Raw genomic sequence first — 18,887 nt, forward strand, 5'->3', positions numbered from 1 at the left:
ACACATTGTGCGTCTTATATTAATATAACATATGACGCACCAGGTGTGTCCTTCGTTGTACATAAAACGTTCTATTCGTCTGGTAAAGAAATTGGTATTTTTCTAAAGTTTATTTCGAAAATATGGAACGGTACGGAAGTATAACTTGTTGTAATTGTTTGAATAATACCGTAACTAGAAAAACATTACTGAAAACAGTTCTGCACCTGAAAATTGTTCGTTAAGCGTGTGTGCGATAACAGTGTTACTCCGTAGTATACCAATTGCACATTTTTAGATAGTCATAATTATTCAGAAGATAATAAATTCCACTTCAGTTGCTTCAAGTTATTCTACCTACTTCAACGAAACTACTTTTTAGATCAATTAGTTTGTTCTCGAAAGTTGAACGGATCTTGCAAAATCTTATTTCTAATTTTTATTACACTGATTTTATTTTTATTTTAAAAAATTTAATTCTAGGGATATTTAATTTGTCGGTACTTTTTGAATTTGTGTATTATATAAAATTAATTGGTTAGTGTTTGTATGCAGAAAGATTGTGTTGATATTTTAGGGTTGAAAATTGGTCTACGAAGTTCAATCACAGACGAATCGTAATTGCATTAAATTCTTCACGCTTTCATTTCACTTTCCATCATTTCACGCCAACATTAAATTGCAAAAACGTTTATTTCGCCGAGTGGAAAGTTTGATGGATATCGTGGGTCATAGGTGACCCATGCAAATAATCGAATATACTACACAGTACAGTGTGTGTAAGAAATACATGTACAATTTGAAACTGCATCCTGTACGTTGAGATGATGCGATTGTTATAAATATCGATGCTGGATCAGTACCACTCGATATTTCCAGCCTCTCGATAACTCGAAGTCGTTGAACAACTCACATCTCGAAATACAATACAATAATTTTATTATAACAATCACGAATAACTGTGTCGATTATTATCGAGATAAAATGTGGGATCGTTAGGATTTTGCAAATTAGGAAATCCAGAAATGAAAAAATTTGGAAATATGGAAATATTTAAGTTTACATATTAATTCTCCTAAAAATCGAAGACAAGTGGGAGACTGTCGCCTACGCTCGTTCTTATCCCAGGAAGCCTACGTTGCAGTCGAGTGTACAAGATGATACGATTAAAGTAAGTTAAACCACAAACGATTTAAGGTAGGATACAGGTGTGGATGATCGGAACTGTCACTTATCTCGATGCCACGGATAACGAGAGCGTCACGATATCACGGATAACGATCGATCGCGAAGAGTCTCGTTCGACAAGGGCCACCGGTTAATTGGCCAATCGATGTTGATTTTATCGTTCCCTTTTTCGATTAACTGGCACAGTAGGATCGCCAAACACGTACTGGAAAGTACGAAATGGTTTGAGGGTCGATGGAGCCCGCGCAGGCCAGGATGCTCCACATGCGCACCGACCTCTCTCTTTCGTAACGAGTAAATAAAGGAAAAAAGAAGAAACAGCGACTTGATTCAATACGGAAGAGACGATAAAATTCTACGTGAAATTATATGAAACGTCGATTTGGCATGAAATATTCTCTCAAATAGAGTACACGAATCAATTGAACTGTTTAAACGTACAATTATTGTTTATAAATAATTTAATTCAATTTCGGTTCGATTTATTTTCATTCACAAAAATGTTACTTGAAGATTTATTATTAACGTATACTTTTTATGATATAAAAATATTTGACTTGCAGATTCTACTATGCACGTTTGTATCTACGTTAAATAAAACGAATCTAGCGGCAAATAATGTATTCGACGAAGGCAAACAGAAAAGTCTAACTCGTTAATCGGTAAATATTTGTTTGTTCGTCGGCAAGAGAATGTAGAGAGATAGGAGTACTCTTCATTTATTACACTTCATTTTGCGACTGAAACTCTAATTAATTTAAGAAGGAAAACGTACGGTTCATTCATGGTATACACTAGACTATAAATAACATAAAATTGATCGCTTTTAGACGCTCCTACGTTCTATGTTACACCGTGCGTACGTTCACGTGATTCAGAAATAGCATTTTTCTACATTTGAGTTTATAAGCTCCTCGATTTTACGAGCTAAAAAATTTCGAGTTTCAAATTTTCAAATTTCCAAATGTTTGACGGCGAGCCATCAAGGGATGCATAAAAGTTGCATTTGATATTAATTTTTCCTTTTACAACCTCATTCAGGGCCATATAGCGAGACTCTATAGTGTACGAACATTACTCGTGACTCGGTCGATAATACAGCATCTTTAACAAAATTTTTATAATTCTAAAAAAGTGCTATCCGTTATGTCATGAAATAGAAAAATATTAAATCCGATTAGACGTTTTTAACCGAGTTATAAAAAAGAATGAATGTTGTCTATTCAGCGGAAAACAATTATCACGAAAATTAGACACCTTTCACCGACGCACGTTTTGTCGGAAGAAAATTCGTTACGTTCGTTTCTGGACTCTTCGTCGGTATGTGCGCATACGCGTATTGCTCACAACAATATGCTTTTTAATTATTCCGTAAGAATGAATGACGGATCGCTTTACCGTTACAGTTGCACAACACGCGACTACGTATATCGCGCATATACGTGGAAAGCAATCGTCCAAATGCATGTGGAAACAAAGCGATCGAGAAACGTGAAAAAGAATCTAATGGGTTGCACATTCGCGTGTCGTAGAACGCGATGATTCAAAAAATGTTTTGTAGGATTTCAGTAACAGCATTTCCAGGGAAACGTATTGTGTGTACAGTGAACTTTCATGAGAAACATTTCTTTTCAGTATATATTATGTTTAAATTTTAACGTTGCTATTTTGAACTAGCTTGTGACTACGATAAATTCAATGGATGAGAAAAACAGTAAGGTGTTAAATATTCTTTTGTAATGTTTGATTTTCTGTAATTGTATGTTTATTTTGATTTTGATAGAAACAAGAAAACATATTTTAGAATAGTATTATTTACTTAAGTTAATACGAATTATTATATTTAAAATGTAAATATGTGAAGTTGTTAGAAATTGTTTTTCTCTAAATGGTTCATGTTAAAGATTAAACCATAAAATTCACTTATCATGGTATAATAATAACAACTGTGTATTAGTCAATCGTAATGCAGATAGCAAAAGTTCATGTTGCCATGTATAAAGTTAAAAGAAATTATATAACTATAGATTTATAAAATAGTATTACAGAATAAGCTCCATAGTTTTTGAAACTTAACGTTGAATTGAATGTAATGCATTTCAACGTTGAATTAAATATAATATGAGATAAGAGAAACAACTTGCTTAATTTTTTATCTGTTTATCAATCAAATTTTCTTCATTTATTTTATATATTCCTTTAAATGAAACGTCAGTAACATTATCTTACTTTGCAAGTTTAAATTACAAAACAATGTAATTTAAATAAATGTAATTTAAATATTAAACAAAACACTATCTTTTCAAAATAGAGTTCATAGCAGAAGAAATAAATATTTTCAATGTGACATCATTCTTATAATCTTATTTCACGTGCAATTTTAATAATACCATACCATTTCTCATACAAATTAAGTATAAGTGGTCTACAAAATATTGAAAATCGAGTGAAAAGAACGCGAAATGAAATATCAGTAACAGGTGCCTAACAATATGACGACGAAAAAGGAAAACTGTCAGAGTGGCACTTGTCCATATTAACAAACTGTCAGGCGAAACGATTCACCGACAACCATCTGTTTCTGAAATGTACTAAAAGTACTGTGTACCACGTACCTTTGGTAAGATTAATATTCCATATGTTGTCCGCGGAATGAATCACGCACCGAGTCAAAAAATTATGTTTCGTGTTAGCAAAGTCGGTTAAAACGCTGCTACGAGGGCAACGAGGCATATACGCGGCTGTCACCACTTAAAATTGTCATCACGATAGATTTGAGCACGCGCACTGTTACCAACGTTTACATTAATACAGCACCATGCCTTAAATTCTTTTTTCTTTCATTACGTATTCAAAATTCTCCTAAAACATAAATAATTGAGCAAATCTATAATAGAAGCCATTAACGAATGTTAATTGTAAAAGTATAATCATAAAATTGTTGTATATTTACAGTTAATAACTCCCGTGTAAAGTTACTAGTACAACTCAGCTCCACGAAAGACCGTACTCAATTTGCGCAACTTGGTTAACTTCAGCAGACTCTGCTCTGCTTACTGTTGTTTCACTATGCGTGCTTCTCTCTCCGCCAGTCATATACATGGTGAGCAAAAATATATGATTGGGGAGAAGAAACGATACTGCAAGGAGTACACAAAATAGAAAATCACTGGTTATACACATTTGGCGCCACGAACATTATAAGAGCACATGCGCGTTACCCTTGGTTACAAGGCATAGTTAAACCAATGCAAGCTGATTTGCGCAAACGAATGAAAATTCGTCATTTAATGAGTACGTTCTTCCGTGGAACAAAATATAATACCATTGTTACCGCTACCTAAACAATTTATAAAAAACAATTACTTAGTTACTTTCAGTAACATTTGAAATTATACGATACACACGTTGTGTTATGTAAATATATGAATGTATACATTTTTGTAGCTGTATATTTGTCGTATTTACGAATTTAACAAGACAACAGATATTTTAATATCGTCGTAACATTAAAAATATAACTGATTATTTTTTAATCTGTACAAAATGTTTCAAAATAATTGTAACAAATCACTACTTTTAACAACCAGCACATAATACAGAATTTGTTTTCTTTAAGGCATTGTGGTTATCTTTACATCAACTAATACAAGAGACAACATTTTTATAATGAACGTATAAATAAATGTATATGTTTCATACAGTTTGCTACATTTAAAAATATATGTGAAAGTTATTGTATCATAAAGAAATAAATTCTTAAAATGTCGTTAAGAAAATTTATGCATCCAAAGAATAAGTATAAAAAAGTACCGGATTTCAAATTACTTGCATTGTTGTATCCTGAATTTCGTAATGTTGCAAATATAGTAAGATTAATATTAATATTAATACTATTCAAATGGAATACAGGATGTAATTTGTTTATTTAATTTTTAGGATCTAACAGGCAAAGTAAAGATTGACTTCAAGAATGAGGATTGTTTACGAGTACTTACAGAAGTATTATTAAAGCATGATTTTAATCTAGAAGTAAAAATACCACCAAAGAAATTAATACCTACTTTACCATTACGTTTGAACTATATTTTATGGATAGAAGATTTAATGAAACATTCTTCTTTTAATGACATGGAAGAAGTAGTAGGAATAGATATTGGTATAAGAAATAATACAATTTTAATATAAAGTTTTATTCTATCTAAATAATTCCATAAATTAGAATAATCATTGGTTTTATAGGTACAGGTTCAGTTTCCATTTATCCTTTGCTATTTGCAAAAATGTATGGAAATCAAATGATTGGGACAGAAGTTGATGAGACTAGCATACAAACAGCTATTCAACAGATTGAAAATAATAAATTGCAACATTTAATAAAAAGTAAATTATAATCATAAGACTATGAACAAGCTGACACTAATGCAGTAAGCTATATGATTTATTTAATTTCTATCAGAAATTTAAAATAACATATTTTTTACAGTACTAAAAGTAGATGAACAAACAATTTTGAAAGGTGTAATTAATGAAGATAAAGTATATCATTTCACAATGTGTAATCCACCTTTTTTTAAAATAGAGGAAGACTCAGAAAAAGTACAGAAACGTTTGCCACCAAGAAATGCTCCAACTGGAAATAACAATGAACTTACAGTTCAAGGTGGTGAGAGACTATTTGTGATGCAAATGATTAATGAAAGTATAGAGATAAAAGAAAAAGTTAAAGTTTATACCACAATGTTTGGAAGAAGAAGCAATTTATTATTTTTGTTGAAATTTTTAAAAAGAAAAAATATAGAGAATGCAACATGGACAGAATTCTGTCAGGGTCACACAAAACGGTGAACATACTTTTTATAATTATTCTACTTGTTCATATGTAAATATTTATTAATATACTTTCTGATAGATGGGGATTGGCATGGACATTTCTGCCAAAAGATGTTATTGACTTGACAAATGCACCTGTCATAAGAAAAAGTGGAGATTACATTGCAAAGTTATTAAGAGAAAAACGTCCAACCGAATTACAATTTCCTATGCAACATAAATTTTCTTCCTTTGATAATGCAATCAACTTTTTAGAAGAAACATTGGAAGAGTTAAATGTAAAATTTTTATTTATTCTATACTGTACTAAATTTATGGCATCTTAACATATATCACGTTTTACAAATAGGTGCAAATTAAGGAATTGAATTTACCCATTGATGATTTCAATGGTTGGTCGTGTCAGTTGGTTGCGGAAAACGATACGTGGTCTTATGCACGAAGAAAGCGTCGATTAGCTCAAAGACAATTGGACCAATTTAAAGATCATGACAGTGAAAATAGAAGTACATCAAATCATACAGAACATTTGTCAGAGAAATTAATTGAAAATAATTCAAAAGATACAATTGAACAAAAAACAATTCCACCATCAAAAGAAAAATCTGTTGCTAGAGAACCTTTGTTAATATGTAGTTTTTTCGTTGAATTAATAGAACAAGAAGAATCTGAAAATGATGATATAAAAATATCAATGATCTTTGAAAAAGGAACAGGTGGAAAAAATGCTTTAGAAACATTTAAACAGTACTTAATAAACAAATTAAATCTAAGAGAGTATTTTCAAAAGCAAAGTGCTAGGCCTAATAAGAAGAAAAGAAAACGATTGAAAAGTAATACGAGTAATAAATGTGAAACTGATGTTAGTTCGCAAGAAGACGAAAAATCGTTTGAAAACAGTGTGGAGTCTGTCTAAATTGTTAATTCATGTTCTGTATAAAATGGTTTATTTTATCTCAGTTTTATGAAATTATGTAACAGGTAAAATATATGTAAATCAAGTATTTAACTTTATTTATAACCAATAGTCCTTATTAACTAGCATTTTTTTTATCATACATTTTGGCTAACAAGTGCAATATGATCTTTTATGTTGTAAAGTATAAACTTGTTAAACAGAAACTACACAGCATTTCCACTTATTCGTCTTTCATTATTACTCTTATTGTTATACATGTAATAATCAGAACATAAAGTAAATTTGTATTAAAATGAACGTCAAAAAATCACTGATGTTTCAAACTCAGTGATTATAATAATCTGATAAAATCTTGATGTGGGATGTTATTTTTAACATCCTTTATACAACAAATGCTATTTAATAAAATTGTATGATTAAACAACAAAAAAATGTAGACTAACATTTCGGTAACAGTAGATTTTCATTTGTATAATTCTAAGACTAACTGCGGTACTTTTCTAGTAGTAATTAGTAAATTGACGCTACTTCTATAATATGTTGACTAATGAGCTGCTCCTGATAACTTTATTTATGTTCGTGAATGCAACAACGCATCTGTCATTATACCATGCTTTTGCTGCCATCATCTTTTTTATAAAATACCTTTTCTTTCATATAAACAGTAATGAAGCATATATAAAATCCAAATCTTTTTTCAGATTCAAATCTTTATATGCAATAACGATAAAACAATGACAGATGAAAGAAAATTTTTTACGTGATATAAATGGTATAAAAATGATCAATAAAGTTGCATCAGTTATTCTTTTCAAATATAACATATTTATTACATGTCAACCTCTATGTACTTTGATACTGTTTATAAATGACTTATAGTTTAAAGGCTCCTAATTATTTGGTATCAGTAGATTTCCTCAATTATACTTATATTGAATCCATCAGAACTAACTTTATATTTCATTTAAAATAATAAATATTTTTGTTCGTTTAGTATGCACTGGATTTAATGATGGCAACTAGAATGGGAAACTGACAGTAATGTTTAAATGGCACAAACAATGATCTCAAATGTGTACTAGCAAAATAGCCTATTAAAGAGGTACAAAAAAAAAAAAAGAAAAACAATTGACTTATAATCTATAATAATAAAATCCATTATTCATTTCATGATCATTATAACTTTATCGGTACTCTCTAGTGCAATGTAGGCTTCCTTCGGCTAAGGACAAGTGTGAAGGGAAGAACGTTCTATCGCTTGCCTTCAGTTCTGCGGGGATGAAATATGAAAACTTAAAATTTGTCAATCGTAAATCAACATATGGTGGGACTTATTTCCCCTACATTGTCATTATTCCTTAGGAAGTCTACAATGCTTGACGGTGTACTTTGCGTTCCGTTTGAATTTAGCAACACTTGTGCAATACGCTGGAACAAACGCTAATTATCTCGTTGATCGATGGAAGGTGTAATATTCAGAATTTTCATCATTACGATATACAATTAATTGAGCCTTTAGAAAAATGTAATGATACAGGCATGGGTGTAAGAATGAATTCCTAGGTCCATGGATAAAGGCGACACAACTCTCTTTAATTGTTTGAAAACATACCCCGTTTTGTTCGTAGTGGTTCATTAAGTCTGTATTTGATCAAACTATGAACAACGTTCTGATAAGCACATGTGCTAAGGCAATGAATTTCTTTGTTCAGAATTATTTACACAAGTGAAGAATTAGTTATATATTAGTGAATATATATGCAGTCGGAAATCAGTCAAATTAATTTTTTTTAACTTGGCGTATCGTACTCGAGCATCGCGAGCGTTAAAAAATCTAGCTCCCGAAAATTTCACGCTGATATTGTCAATAATCGCCACACTGTAAAAGTTCAATTCTGATAGCACTTTATAAATGTATATACCGATACATCAAATAACGATCCTCATTGAACGATCACCGCAATTTTCGTTTTATCCCAATCAATTATATTATACCATACGCGCGTTACTCCTGCAAAGACTGGACGCGGGCAGGAAAGAGACTAGGATTCAGAAAAAAAATTACTAAGTATCATCATTAGCGACTTAGAATGAGCTCAGCTTTCTGCAGCCACTGGTTCTAATGTTGTTTTATTCTCGTCCAATTTTTTCAACTCTATTTTTTGCGCTTCAACTTTCTTTTCTATTTTTTTATTCTCCTTTTCATCTTTTTTGTTCTCTTTATCTTCCTTCTTAGACTCCTTCTCATTTTTTCTATTTTCTTTTTCTTCCTTTTTATTGTTCTCTTTTTCTTCTTTCTTATTTTCCTTCTCGTTCTTCTTGGTTCCATTTTGAAGAGCCTTGATTTCACCGTCAGGTGTCTGTTCCTTCTGTCGCTTTTCCATTTCTGCTTTGAAATTCTCGATATCCTGCTGGCTGATTTGAACAAACAGAATACCATTGATTACATTCAACATATCCAACACAGATCCCATACTAGGTGGTTGCACTTGAATTGGTGGCAGACTAACGCCCGATTTGCCAGTATAAATTTCGTTCATCTTCTTTTGTAAAACGACGGCCTGTTGCGTAAGATGTCTCAAACAGTCGCTACTTTCTTTGGTCTTTTCATGATCTTCGCCTAATTGTTGCTTGTATATAGCGTATGTTTCCTTCTCGTTATTTAAAGCTGCACGGAAATCACCCATACAAGACTGAGTTCTAGCAACAAGATGATAAGAAACTGCTACTTTTAGAGATCTTGGGCCGTGATATCGAAGATTTAAAGCTAAAGCATGCTCCAAAAAGCGGAGCGATAATTCGTATTCTCCAACGGCGTGAAGTATCAGCGATATATTACTCTAGATAAACATAGAAAATTTATTAAATATTGTCAGATTTTTCTTATCGAACCCTTCATATTAAAACTTACATCAAGAAGTGCTACTTCTGGATGATCTTCGCCACAAACTAATAATGCCAAATAGCGTGCCCTATAGAGTAGCCTTAATGACACGGAAACTTGACCATTGGCGAAAGAGTATAAAGCCAGATGAATCTTTAAACACATATAAATAATAATGTTAACGTAACACAGATTATTAATTTAAACAGTCACTGCGTTTAAGACTTACATATTCTGTAATAGTATATGGGTGATCAATTCCATTAACTCTTTCCGACATGAGTACCGCTTTTTGTTGAGTAGCAAGAGCTTCTGTATGGTCACCCATTATGTAATTTAATCGTGCAAGCATTCTGAGACACTGTGCAATTTCAGGATGCATAGCACCATAAACGTTATTCAAGAGATTCAGTGCCTCACTGATCAATTCATAGCCATCTTTTAAATAACCTTGCTGAATTTTACTTTGACCCGTTGTATAGAAATTGTATGCGTCGCTTGCCTAAAGAAATCGATTGAATACAGATCACATATAAAATAATAAAATTTTACACACGATTCGTCTTTTACTTACTCTAGGATTGATATGTTTAACAACAGGGAATATACTGAGGATATCTTCCTCAAAGAACGTGGCTCTATTCTTATTTTCAAAGTTGTATTCGCGTAACAATATTTGAATACCAGTCTTTATACAGAAATTACGTAGTAAAGAGATTTTTTGAAGATGAAAATGATCTATCGTAGCGTCCAATGATTCTGGGCACGGTGTTTCCCAGTCGTAGTAACTTTTCAGATCTCCTTTAATTTGCTGCCAAAGAGACTTAGGTGTTAAGGAAGCCCACTCCACCTCAGACTGTTGTGGACCATTATTTCTACCTTTCCTTTTATTGCGTCGTTTGGCAGTTTTACTCTGAAGCTGAAATTAGTAGTTATATAAGTTTTTACCTAGAAAATTATTTTATCCATTGATATTTTTAATCTTGATAATTAAATGAACTCCACGAACGAAACGAACTAATATCCTGTGTCAGTATTAATCATACCTCTTCTAGATTCTGTTGCGGATGAATGATTTGTGCTGAAGACAATAGGCAATTCAGGAAATGACTAATTGCCGCAGACAAGCTCATTAATTCTGTACCCTAAAAAATTAATATTAAATTTTTTTGTTCGCAATCATATTAGAAATCGCTTTAGCTCATTTAATATACCTGCATGTAAAACGTGAAGATGTGTTTCGCTGAGCGTAAAATAAGTTCAGAAACAACAATACGTTTAAGATATTGTAATTGTGGAACCGTAGCTAACATGACTGCTAGTTTACCCAGATATCGTACATTGATACCTTTACCATGCAAAGCTTCTACTAATGTACTACCGTCCATTGCGGCAGCTGTGTGATCTAAACATTCTCGAATCTGTAACAAAAAAACTTCATGTAAATTTCTTATTCGCTTAAATTTTTTTATTTCTCAAAATAGATATTCTTCAACAAAACTTACGAAAGTGTGAATTTGCACCGTTAATAAAAAGTCAGCAGCATCTTGTACCAACTGTTTCTGTTTTTTTAAAGCAGGGCCATTTGGATCTGGATGTTTTACACCCGGCGAAAATACATCTGGATTGAACCTAACATCGAATTCAGCTTCTCGCAAACTTCCAACAGCTGCGGCAGCTCGTCTAACTATTTCTTTCGTACTTTCCTCCACTGAAATTAATGGATTAATAAATCAATCTTAAGGTAAAATGATTATCAAATATATATTTTCGTATTACGTACATTCTTGCTTTTCTCCACCAGTAATAGAATCAGTAATACTTTCCACAATTTTTTTGGCTTCATCCGTCTCGATCAGTGCATGAGTAGAATCTTCTTTATTACTATCCACTGCAACGGCATTCGACTCTTCTTTTTTACCTTCCTATAATTAATTAAACATTAAATTATAATGTTATATAATTCATATGCCATGTTTAGATTAGTTATTTATTCTTGCCTTAATAGTAGTCTCTTTTTCCTTCTGCACTCTTCTTGCAGACGTTAGTTGTTGAAGATGAACAGCGGCATGCTTAATGAATTGAACGTATCTGGCCTCAACAAATGAGTCTATTAATTCCTGACGAAGACAAGCTAATTTATGCTTGTGCTCAATTGGAAAACCTAAAGCTTTAGCTTCTTTGCTCAGCTCAACGCCTTCCACTGTAAAGAAACAAACGTATGAAAATGTAATGGTAAAAATTAACTTCAGCTAAGTTATTAAATAAATTACGTACATTTGAGGAAATTGACATCAGGAGGAAAAGTTCGTAACAAATCCAGCACATAATGTCGCGAATCATTTCCAATGATACCTTTGCATTCTACGCTACTGCAAAGTTCAACTTCTTCACCAGCGTCGTTGATAACTTTATGAGGAAGAATTTTTAATTGTTGACCAGTTTTGTTCAACTATGAAATACAATACATTATGAAACACTTGAAAAATGCTTCTTAATATTAACAACAGGATTATGATAAATAACTAACCAGTTCTAGGTACTTAGGATGCGTGAGAACCGTTTTTCCAAAATCTATAGAACCATAAACAACAGATTGCTCCTGCTCGCGTTCCAAGATTCCTGGGATGATTGACTGAGCGGTGACACGGTATCCTCTATGCAGAGGAATACGAGTGATTACCATGAAAACTTAACATCCATTCAATCGAGATGTAAGTTGCGATAGAATACTGAACATCGAACAAGTATGTACAAATGATCCGCTACAAAATATCCACGTCGTACAAATAATGTGACGAAAGGAATGCGTGTACCTAATTTTGTACAAACCTGTAATCAATCACAACGGTACCAAGTGTATAAAGACCGGGTAAGTCAACGGCAGCATACACTCGCACACCCTGAAGATCGTTACGAGGCGCGACAAATGCAGCAGCATCACCGCCAAGCTCTTTATAATGATCTCTCACGTCGAATCCCAGCGAAAAGAAGATATTGTTCCATATAAACATCTGCATTTTTGCCTCTTCTCCTGGATTTATTGCCATCACGTTACCGTCTATCACCGCCACCGCTCCCCGAGTTGCAGCGGCAACGAAATCGCTATGAACCTAATCAATTAATTAATTAATAATAAACAAGCATTTTAATACTATCACTATTTGACATAGGTCGACGTACTTTAACAAAGATATGTATTTGTCAAAAGCGACACTTCTATATTTACTATGAATAAATAAAACTGAACATACTTTAAAGATAGCACGTTCTCTAAGCAATCTTTCTGGCAAGTTTTTACGAGGAAGCTCTCTAGTTGTTTGCAACTCTTCGTTCCAATCTCGAGTTTGTCCTGGTATATGCTCTTCATAGCCCAACTTAGATGAGAAAGCTATAAAAAAAGTATGTCACATATTATTTTACCAGATTCGTACGTAATTAAGGTAACTGTTAAGTACCTAATATGTTATTAACCCTTTAAGTATGATAGGGTTCAACTACAAAGCGCTATTCATAGTCAATCGATCGAAGTTGACGATTTAGCCGCTATCATATCAAAAAGATTAAGAACCCGTATTATCTAATAAAATGAAGCGTACTATCTTCAGCGCGTATTGCATCGATTGTATGCTCGATCTGAGGTGCGGACCACGCGTACAGCTGATACGGTGTAGCCACTCTTTCAAAAGGATGTCTTTGTGTTCTTCGCCTTTGCATGGCAGCGAAACCCCGTTTAAATGCCGGGCTGAGCTGGTTCAGTAGTTCAATTAAGCTGTGACACAGATGACTCGGGGTCGCTGGTTTCGGATTAAACACTTCTTTTGTCGACTGATTGACAAAGAACCCTCTGGCACACGCAGTTAAATAGTACTGTTTGTCCTCTAACGTTACAACGTGTAAGTATAACAAATCACCATGCAACTTTCTATGGCCGGGTGGTGGATTCCATCCGGACGTTGTTAAAACCTGCAAGATGTGATTACCATTAAAATAACTGAAGAAACAACAGAAAGTGATTCGGAATTATGACATCTTACTTTTAAACAAGGAGGACATTTCTGCTCTTTGGCTTGCGGTTGTAGAGGTAGTAACGGTCTATCTTTACACCCGGGTATAATGTAATCGGGCGGAGTACAATCGACCGAATCTGCCCTGCTTTTTTTCTTCTCGAGGATGTCACCATTCGTGACAACATTTAGGAACGATAAACTGGCACACTCGACGCCATTATACGCGTCCGCAGGATCTACGGACTTCAACAAGTCACGGACGTGTCGTACATGTATACGAGCTTCTCGCATTGTATATGGTTCCTCCACGACTTTAATCACCGATCCCTCTTTTAGGCCCTCGATGTTCTTCAGTTCGGCAAAGTTATCCAAAGTGTTGCCATCCAGCTGAAGGGAGAAACATGTTCGGTGGCATGTGTCCTCGCGATCCATGAGTAACTGATGGATTTCCTGTAAAACGTTATAAATGTTTAGTTACTGTATAAATGTTGAAAAAATATTTCGAGGTAGAGAGGGTATATTTACCTGAACCAATTCCATACTGGAAACTTGTATGTCAAAAGGTTCCGCACCCGGACTGACAATTTTAACAGTGAATCCCATGTCTTGAATGAAAACAATTTCTTGCTCACTGCCATCCTTATCACCATCTGCATCTTTCTCACTCTTATCGTTCTTCTTGTCTTTTTCTTCGTCCTTTTCCTTTTCTGTTTCTTTCTCGTTCTCATCACCTTTCTCTTTCGTGGCTTCAACTTCACCCTTCTCGACGACGTTCTTCGCGGCCGTACTCGCACTTCCGGTCTCCTCCGCGGTTTCTTTCATATCTAAACAGAAAAATTAATCAAGTTACCGAAGCTTATAAAATAGTTAAATTACATTCGAACAATTGTATCAATGAAAGTAGGTTACTGAATGATATGAATAAATAAATTGCACAAACATTTTTATTAGCATACATTGCAACTTTTATTAGCAAGTGGTAGCTATTTAAATGAATAGGTTAAACCAGCGAATTAAGTAACTTCCTTAATTACTTTTATTCATTTCAGTGAACATAAAAAAAATAAACTGAAAGAAGATATCTTTACATAAGATATAATAAATTTTTTTATAACGATATTAATAGTATTCACAACTTATTTGCATAAGAAGAAATGAAAACAAAAATTTTTTTATAGATATGGGGTACATTTCTGACTAGATACGGCTATGGATATCCGTAGGTCTACCAGTTGCATTCACCAATGCATTTATAAATAAACGGCAATGTAAATAGTACGCACTTAAATGCCGTACTATTTTTATCGATCTCATGTTTGCAATATACATCCATTCCTGGCGTATGTCGATCTTCGTTGTGTTATGTTATTAATTACGATCTAACTGACACGCCGTTTATCAGTGTTCATTGTGATTCCATCACGATGGTTGTTGAACGTCCGGACATATTTCAAACAATTCGCACCTGTGGGACCTTGATCTTAAACGACCTTGGTACAACTGTTTATAATAATTTACAAAGTACCGTAACAATGTAATAAAACTAAATATACTTATCTATGATAATATAGCTCTTTATTATTATAAACTTTTATTGTTTATTTATTACCGACACACTACACATTTGAATGTAGTTCAGTATATAATTAGAAATCTAGTGATACTTTGGAGATATTGTCATCTAGAGAGTTTTCAATGGTGCTTACTTCCGTAAAAATTGCTTTGGTTGTCACAAATCTAGTTAGCAATCTAATAGAATATTTATACTGGACACGATGTTTTGATTACAACAGTCTTTGCCGCCTCGCTGTTTGCTATCGATTATCGATTGATCATCGAGTTGTCGCCAATCAAAATTTTATTGATTTAGAGGACGTTCACCCAGCTACATCAAGATCAAAAGAAAACCGGAAAGTTTAATGATAACAAACACGAACAGATTAATCGGAAAATATCTTTTTCTGTGTTAGAATTTGGTTGAAAATAATATACTGCATAAAAGTAACGTTACTCGACTATGTACAGTACATACAAGGTTTGTTATAATTACAGCTAAACTCTTTTACTCTACGAATATCTATATTCATACATATGAGTGTCATAATTTACAGTGACTTATCTTGTGAGCAATTGTCTTATCGCATTCTTGTCCATACATTTTACTATTTCGATATAAAGCTGTCCTCCATTTCTAACTAGTAAGCGTTATCGGGAAGAGAGATAAGAAAAGGAACACAGAAAATACTTTGAAGATAAGCAGATAAAAAAGCATGAAAAAAGATGAAATCTAAAATATATTTAAGTTTATCGTTATCTAATTTTAAAACGTTTCCTTAAATTTCATCTAGTAATAAATGAACAACGAAGCAAAATTTATAGAAGATAAAACATTTATCGACGATAAGTTGAGTACTTTTAATGTAAACATACAAATTTCGAGTATAGGAAGTACTTGAATTAATCTGAATCAATTTCGAATCTTCAACACATCCGTTTTACTAATTGTTCTTTTTGAGATCGATATGTACTGTGAAGATGTTTTCGAGTATCGAAGTCGATGGTTGTACCGAAATCGTTTCCTTTAAATATATGACTACGTTCAACTAAATTATTCGAATCGAAAGACAAATATCGAATATAATACATCACATATGGTTCACTCAAATGTATCAGTAGGGTGCCATGTTAATTATTTCTTTCATTATCACTCTCGCGCCTTCTGTAAGAAAACTCGACAAACTTCCATGGCGAACACGTGTTAGTACGCTAGTACACGGTCCTTCAAAGTAGATATTATTTCAAGGCAAACTAGTTCAATCTTTATTATGTAAGATATAGAACACATGGATCTAGGGATATTTAAAGAAATCTTGGAATGTCTAGAGAAATTACAAAATGGTGGAAATCTAAGGATATGAGGAACTTAATTATATCCAGGTATTTATTTGTATTAGATATATCTAGAAATATTGGGGGATATTATGGGTATCTAGTGACATAGGGATATAGAGATTTAGGAATTTATAATACACACATACATTTAGCTTTTACAGTATACACGTTTATAATATCGAATTTGTATCGAAATCGAATTTTATTTAAAAAATAAACCAGATATTACAGTAAAATATAATTTTTAATACACTAGCATCGAAGTGAAGCACAAGGAATACGGCATAACATTAAAAGGAAGACCGATAACCTCTGTTATCGGTAATTCTTTATAATTTACTATTGTTCTTTCGAAACACTTGACCCTTTTATAAAATGTTATTCTTCTTTGATCGTTGAAATTCAACCCTTTTTTGTTTGTAACGTACTATCTAATCGTTAAACGATTAACTACAATTATTGTAATGAATATTACAAAAATAATGATATGTTGCAAATTGCGAAATTACGTCAACAGTAGTCACTCGTAAACACGCACCAAATTTCAGTAATAAATATCCCGTTAATCGATATGGTTACTTTTGTTTAGAACTGTTTTTATCATTTTCATGTGCTCCGTAGATACGCCTATGCGCGCGGGGTCATTAACATGCACGTGTTTTCTTCCATTTGGCTTTTTGAAGGAAACGAAGCTCTAAAAGAAGATGGAATTAACGGAATGGACTAAGTGTGAATTGACGGTGATGAATAACACATCCCTCGATAATTGATTAGGTTTCGTTCGAATTAAGATACTTGTTTCCTTCCGACCGTTGGACTTTGAAAAAAGGGACTGAAGAAACAACACTCAATCACAACTATCGTTTTACACAAAACAGACACACGATTGTGCAATATAATTTACATAATTCTTATTGTTAGCAGATACTATGCATCAACTGTGGACTTGTACTACATAACTTCATACACAAAAACCATTAATGCAATAAATGCTGTTTCGATTTACTTATCAATTTGATAACTAAATATTGTACTATGTAGATATAGATATTTATAAAATTTACACAAAGTATTACTAACACACGTCGAAGTCAATCACACTAGAGAAAAAAATAACAAATTAAATAAATGTCTAATAACAATTATAAGATAAACTACACGTTAAAACATTAGGAAGATGTAATAAAATGAATAGTTAAACAGGACAGGTAACAGACGATTTCATCATCTGACGAGAAACTGATCACGTGTCTCCAAGAAATTAATTTCTTTGAAGTATAAATAAAACTAACCGCAATAATACAAAATATACGAAACAAGGAAAGAAAAAAGTTAAATCGAAAACGTATTTGAATCGATTCGTAGATGCGTCTTCAGAAGAGCACGTCAAATGATACGTTCATGCGTTCTTGTGCAATTATTTGCAAAACGAGCGGTAAGAATATCGACAAGGTAGAAAGCACGATTGCTCATGATAATTAGTATAATAAGTGTGAAAATTCGTCTGCTACACTGGAATCGTGTCTTCTGCTAGTTTCCCTCTTCTAAAACTCGTGGCTCACATGACCCGTGGTACATAGATTCGCGCAATTCGCGCGTTACATAACATCGAGGGCCCGGCTTTTAGCCGAGGCGGCATCGTTAAGGCACACGTTAAAATGAACGAAACACACGGTATCTTGACCAAATCATTACATAACGTGATCATCCGTACAGTTTAATCTTCAAATAAACGACAATCGAGGGGCGTTGATTTTATAAAATCACTATCTATTACTAACCAGTAGTTGTTTGATCCTCGTTGCCGTTCAGCAGAGGGATTTTCGTACTCCCATTTTCCGTGGAGGCCTCGATCTGTGCGCCCAATGTCATCTTTCTCTGATAAACCTTTTCAAATTTTCACACGGCTCCCGTTTAATTTGGCAGCTCTTTATTAACCACGATAACACCTCACGCACACCTCTCAGAATTTATTCCCAAAACGACGTCCTGACTCCTTTCACGAGGAAGCACACTAACTCTGAAACACCCTGAGCCGCTTTTCTCTACCGCACGTGCGTTTCGACGAAGTACAAAGTCTAATGTACGCCATTGGTCGATCTGTCTAGCGGCTTATCGCATAGAATTCTCTGAATGGTTTTCCTACTCACGTGATCCACCCCTTATTATCCGGCAAGTATTT

The 18,887-nt window shown here is 33.4% G+C and overlaps 3 protein-coding genes across 7 annotated transcripts in view; 1 reads left to right on the top strand and 2 right to left on the bottom strand.

Moving 5' to 3' along the window:
• Nucleotides 1-4,238, bottom strand: part of Evi5 (ecotropic viral integration site 5) — a 19,902-nt gene extending 15,664 nt beyond the window's left edge. The window contains exons 1-2 of the mRNA XM_012286930.2: nt 4,121-4,238; nt 3,783-4,029 (exon numbers count right to left, since the gene is read on the bottom strand). The gene's annotated coding sequence lies outside the window, so the exon portion shown is untranslated. The remainder of the gene's footprint in view (nt 1-3,782; nt 4,030-4,120) is intronic.
• Nucleotides 1-8,047, top strand: part of LOC100882516 (U6 small nuclear RNA (adenine-(43)-N(6))-methyltransferase) — a 16,184-nt gene extending 8,137 nt beyond the window's left edge. Inside the window, exons 1-7 of one of the 5 annotated variants that reach the window (XR_013037864.1) lie at nt 4,607-5,036; nt 5,107-5,326; nt 5,410-5,550; nt 5,654-6,011; nt 6,080-6,278; nt 6,350-6,981; nt 7,621-8,047. Coding sequence is in view for 3 of the 5 variants with exons in the window: in XM_076530679.1 (XP_076386794.1) it covers nt 4,932-5,036; nt 5,107-5,326; nt 5,410-5,550; nt 5,654-6,011; nt 6,080-6,278; nt 6,350-6,916 (1,590 nt within the window). In the remaining 2 variants the exon portion in view is untranslated. Of the gene's footprint in view, nt 1-4,605; nt 5,037-5,106; nt 5,327-5,409; nt 5,551-5,653; nt 6,012-6,079; nt 6,279-6,349; nt 7,005-7,620 lie in introns of those variants that run through there. The other 4 variants (XR_013037865.1, XM_076530679.1, XM_076530680.1 and 1 more) reach the window with 4 other exon arrangements.
• On the bottom strand, nt 6,988-18,799 carry clu (clustered mitochondria protein homolog). Its single transcript, XM_003704019.3, has 17 exons — nt 18,487-18,799; nt 14,339-14,637; nt 13,841-14,263; nt 13,403-13,769; nt 13,058-13,194; nt 12,636-12,916; nt 12,334-12,460; nt 12,081-12,255; nt 11,804-12,006; nt 11,587-11,728; nt 11,309-11,514; nt 11,018-11,224; nt 10,850-10,948; nt 10,378-10,722; nt 10,033-10,305; nt 9,831-9,956; nt 6,988-9,759 (listed from the first exon to the last, which is right to left on the bottom strand). Exons 1-17 carry the CDS (start codon nt 18,575-18,577, stop codon nt 9,016-9,018), a joined length of 4,245 nt encoding a protein of 1,414 aa, XP_003704067.1. The 5' UTR covers nt 18,578-18,799; the 3' UTR covers nt 6,988-9,015.
• Nucleotides 18,800-18,887: the final 88 nt, after the last annotated feature.

Source organism: Megachile rotundata, chromosome 4 (assembly GCF_050947335.1).
Source record: "Megachile rotundata isolate GNS110a chromosome 4, iyMegRotu1, whole genome shotgun sequence".
Taxonomy (NCBI): domain Eukaryota; kingdom Metazoa; phylum Arthropoda; class Insecta; order Hymenoptera; family Megachilidae; genus Megachile; species Megachile rotundata.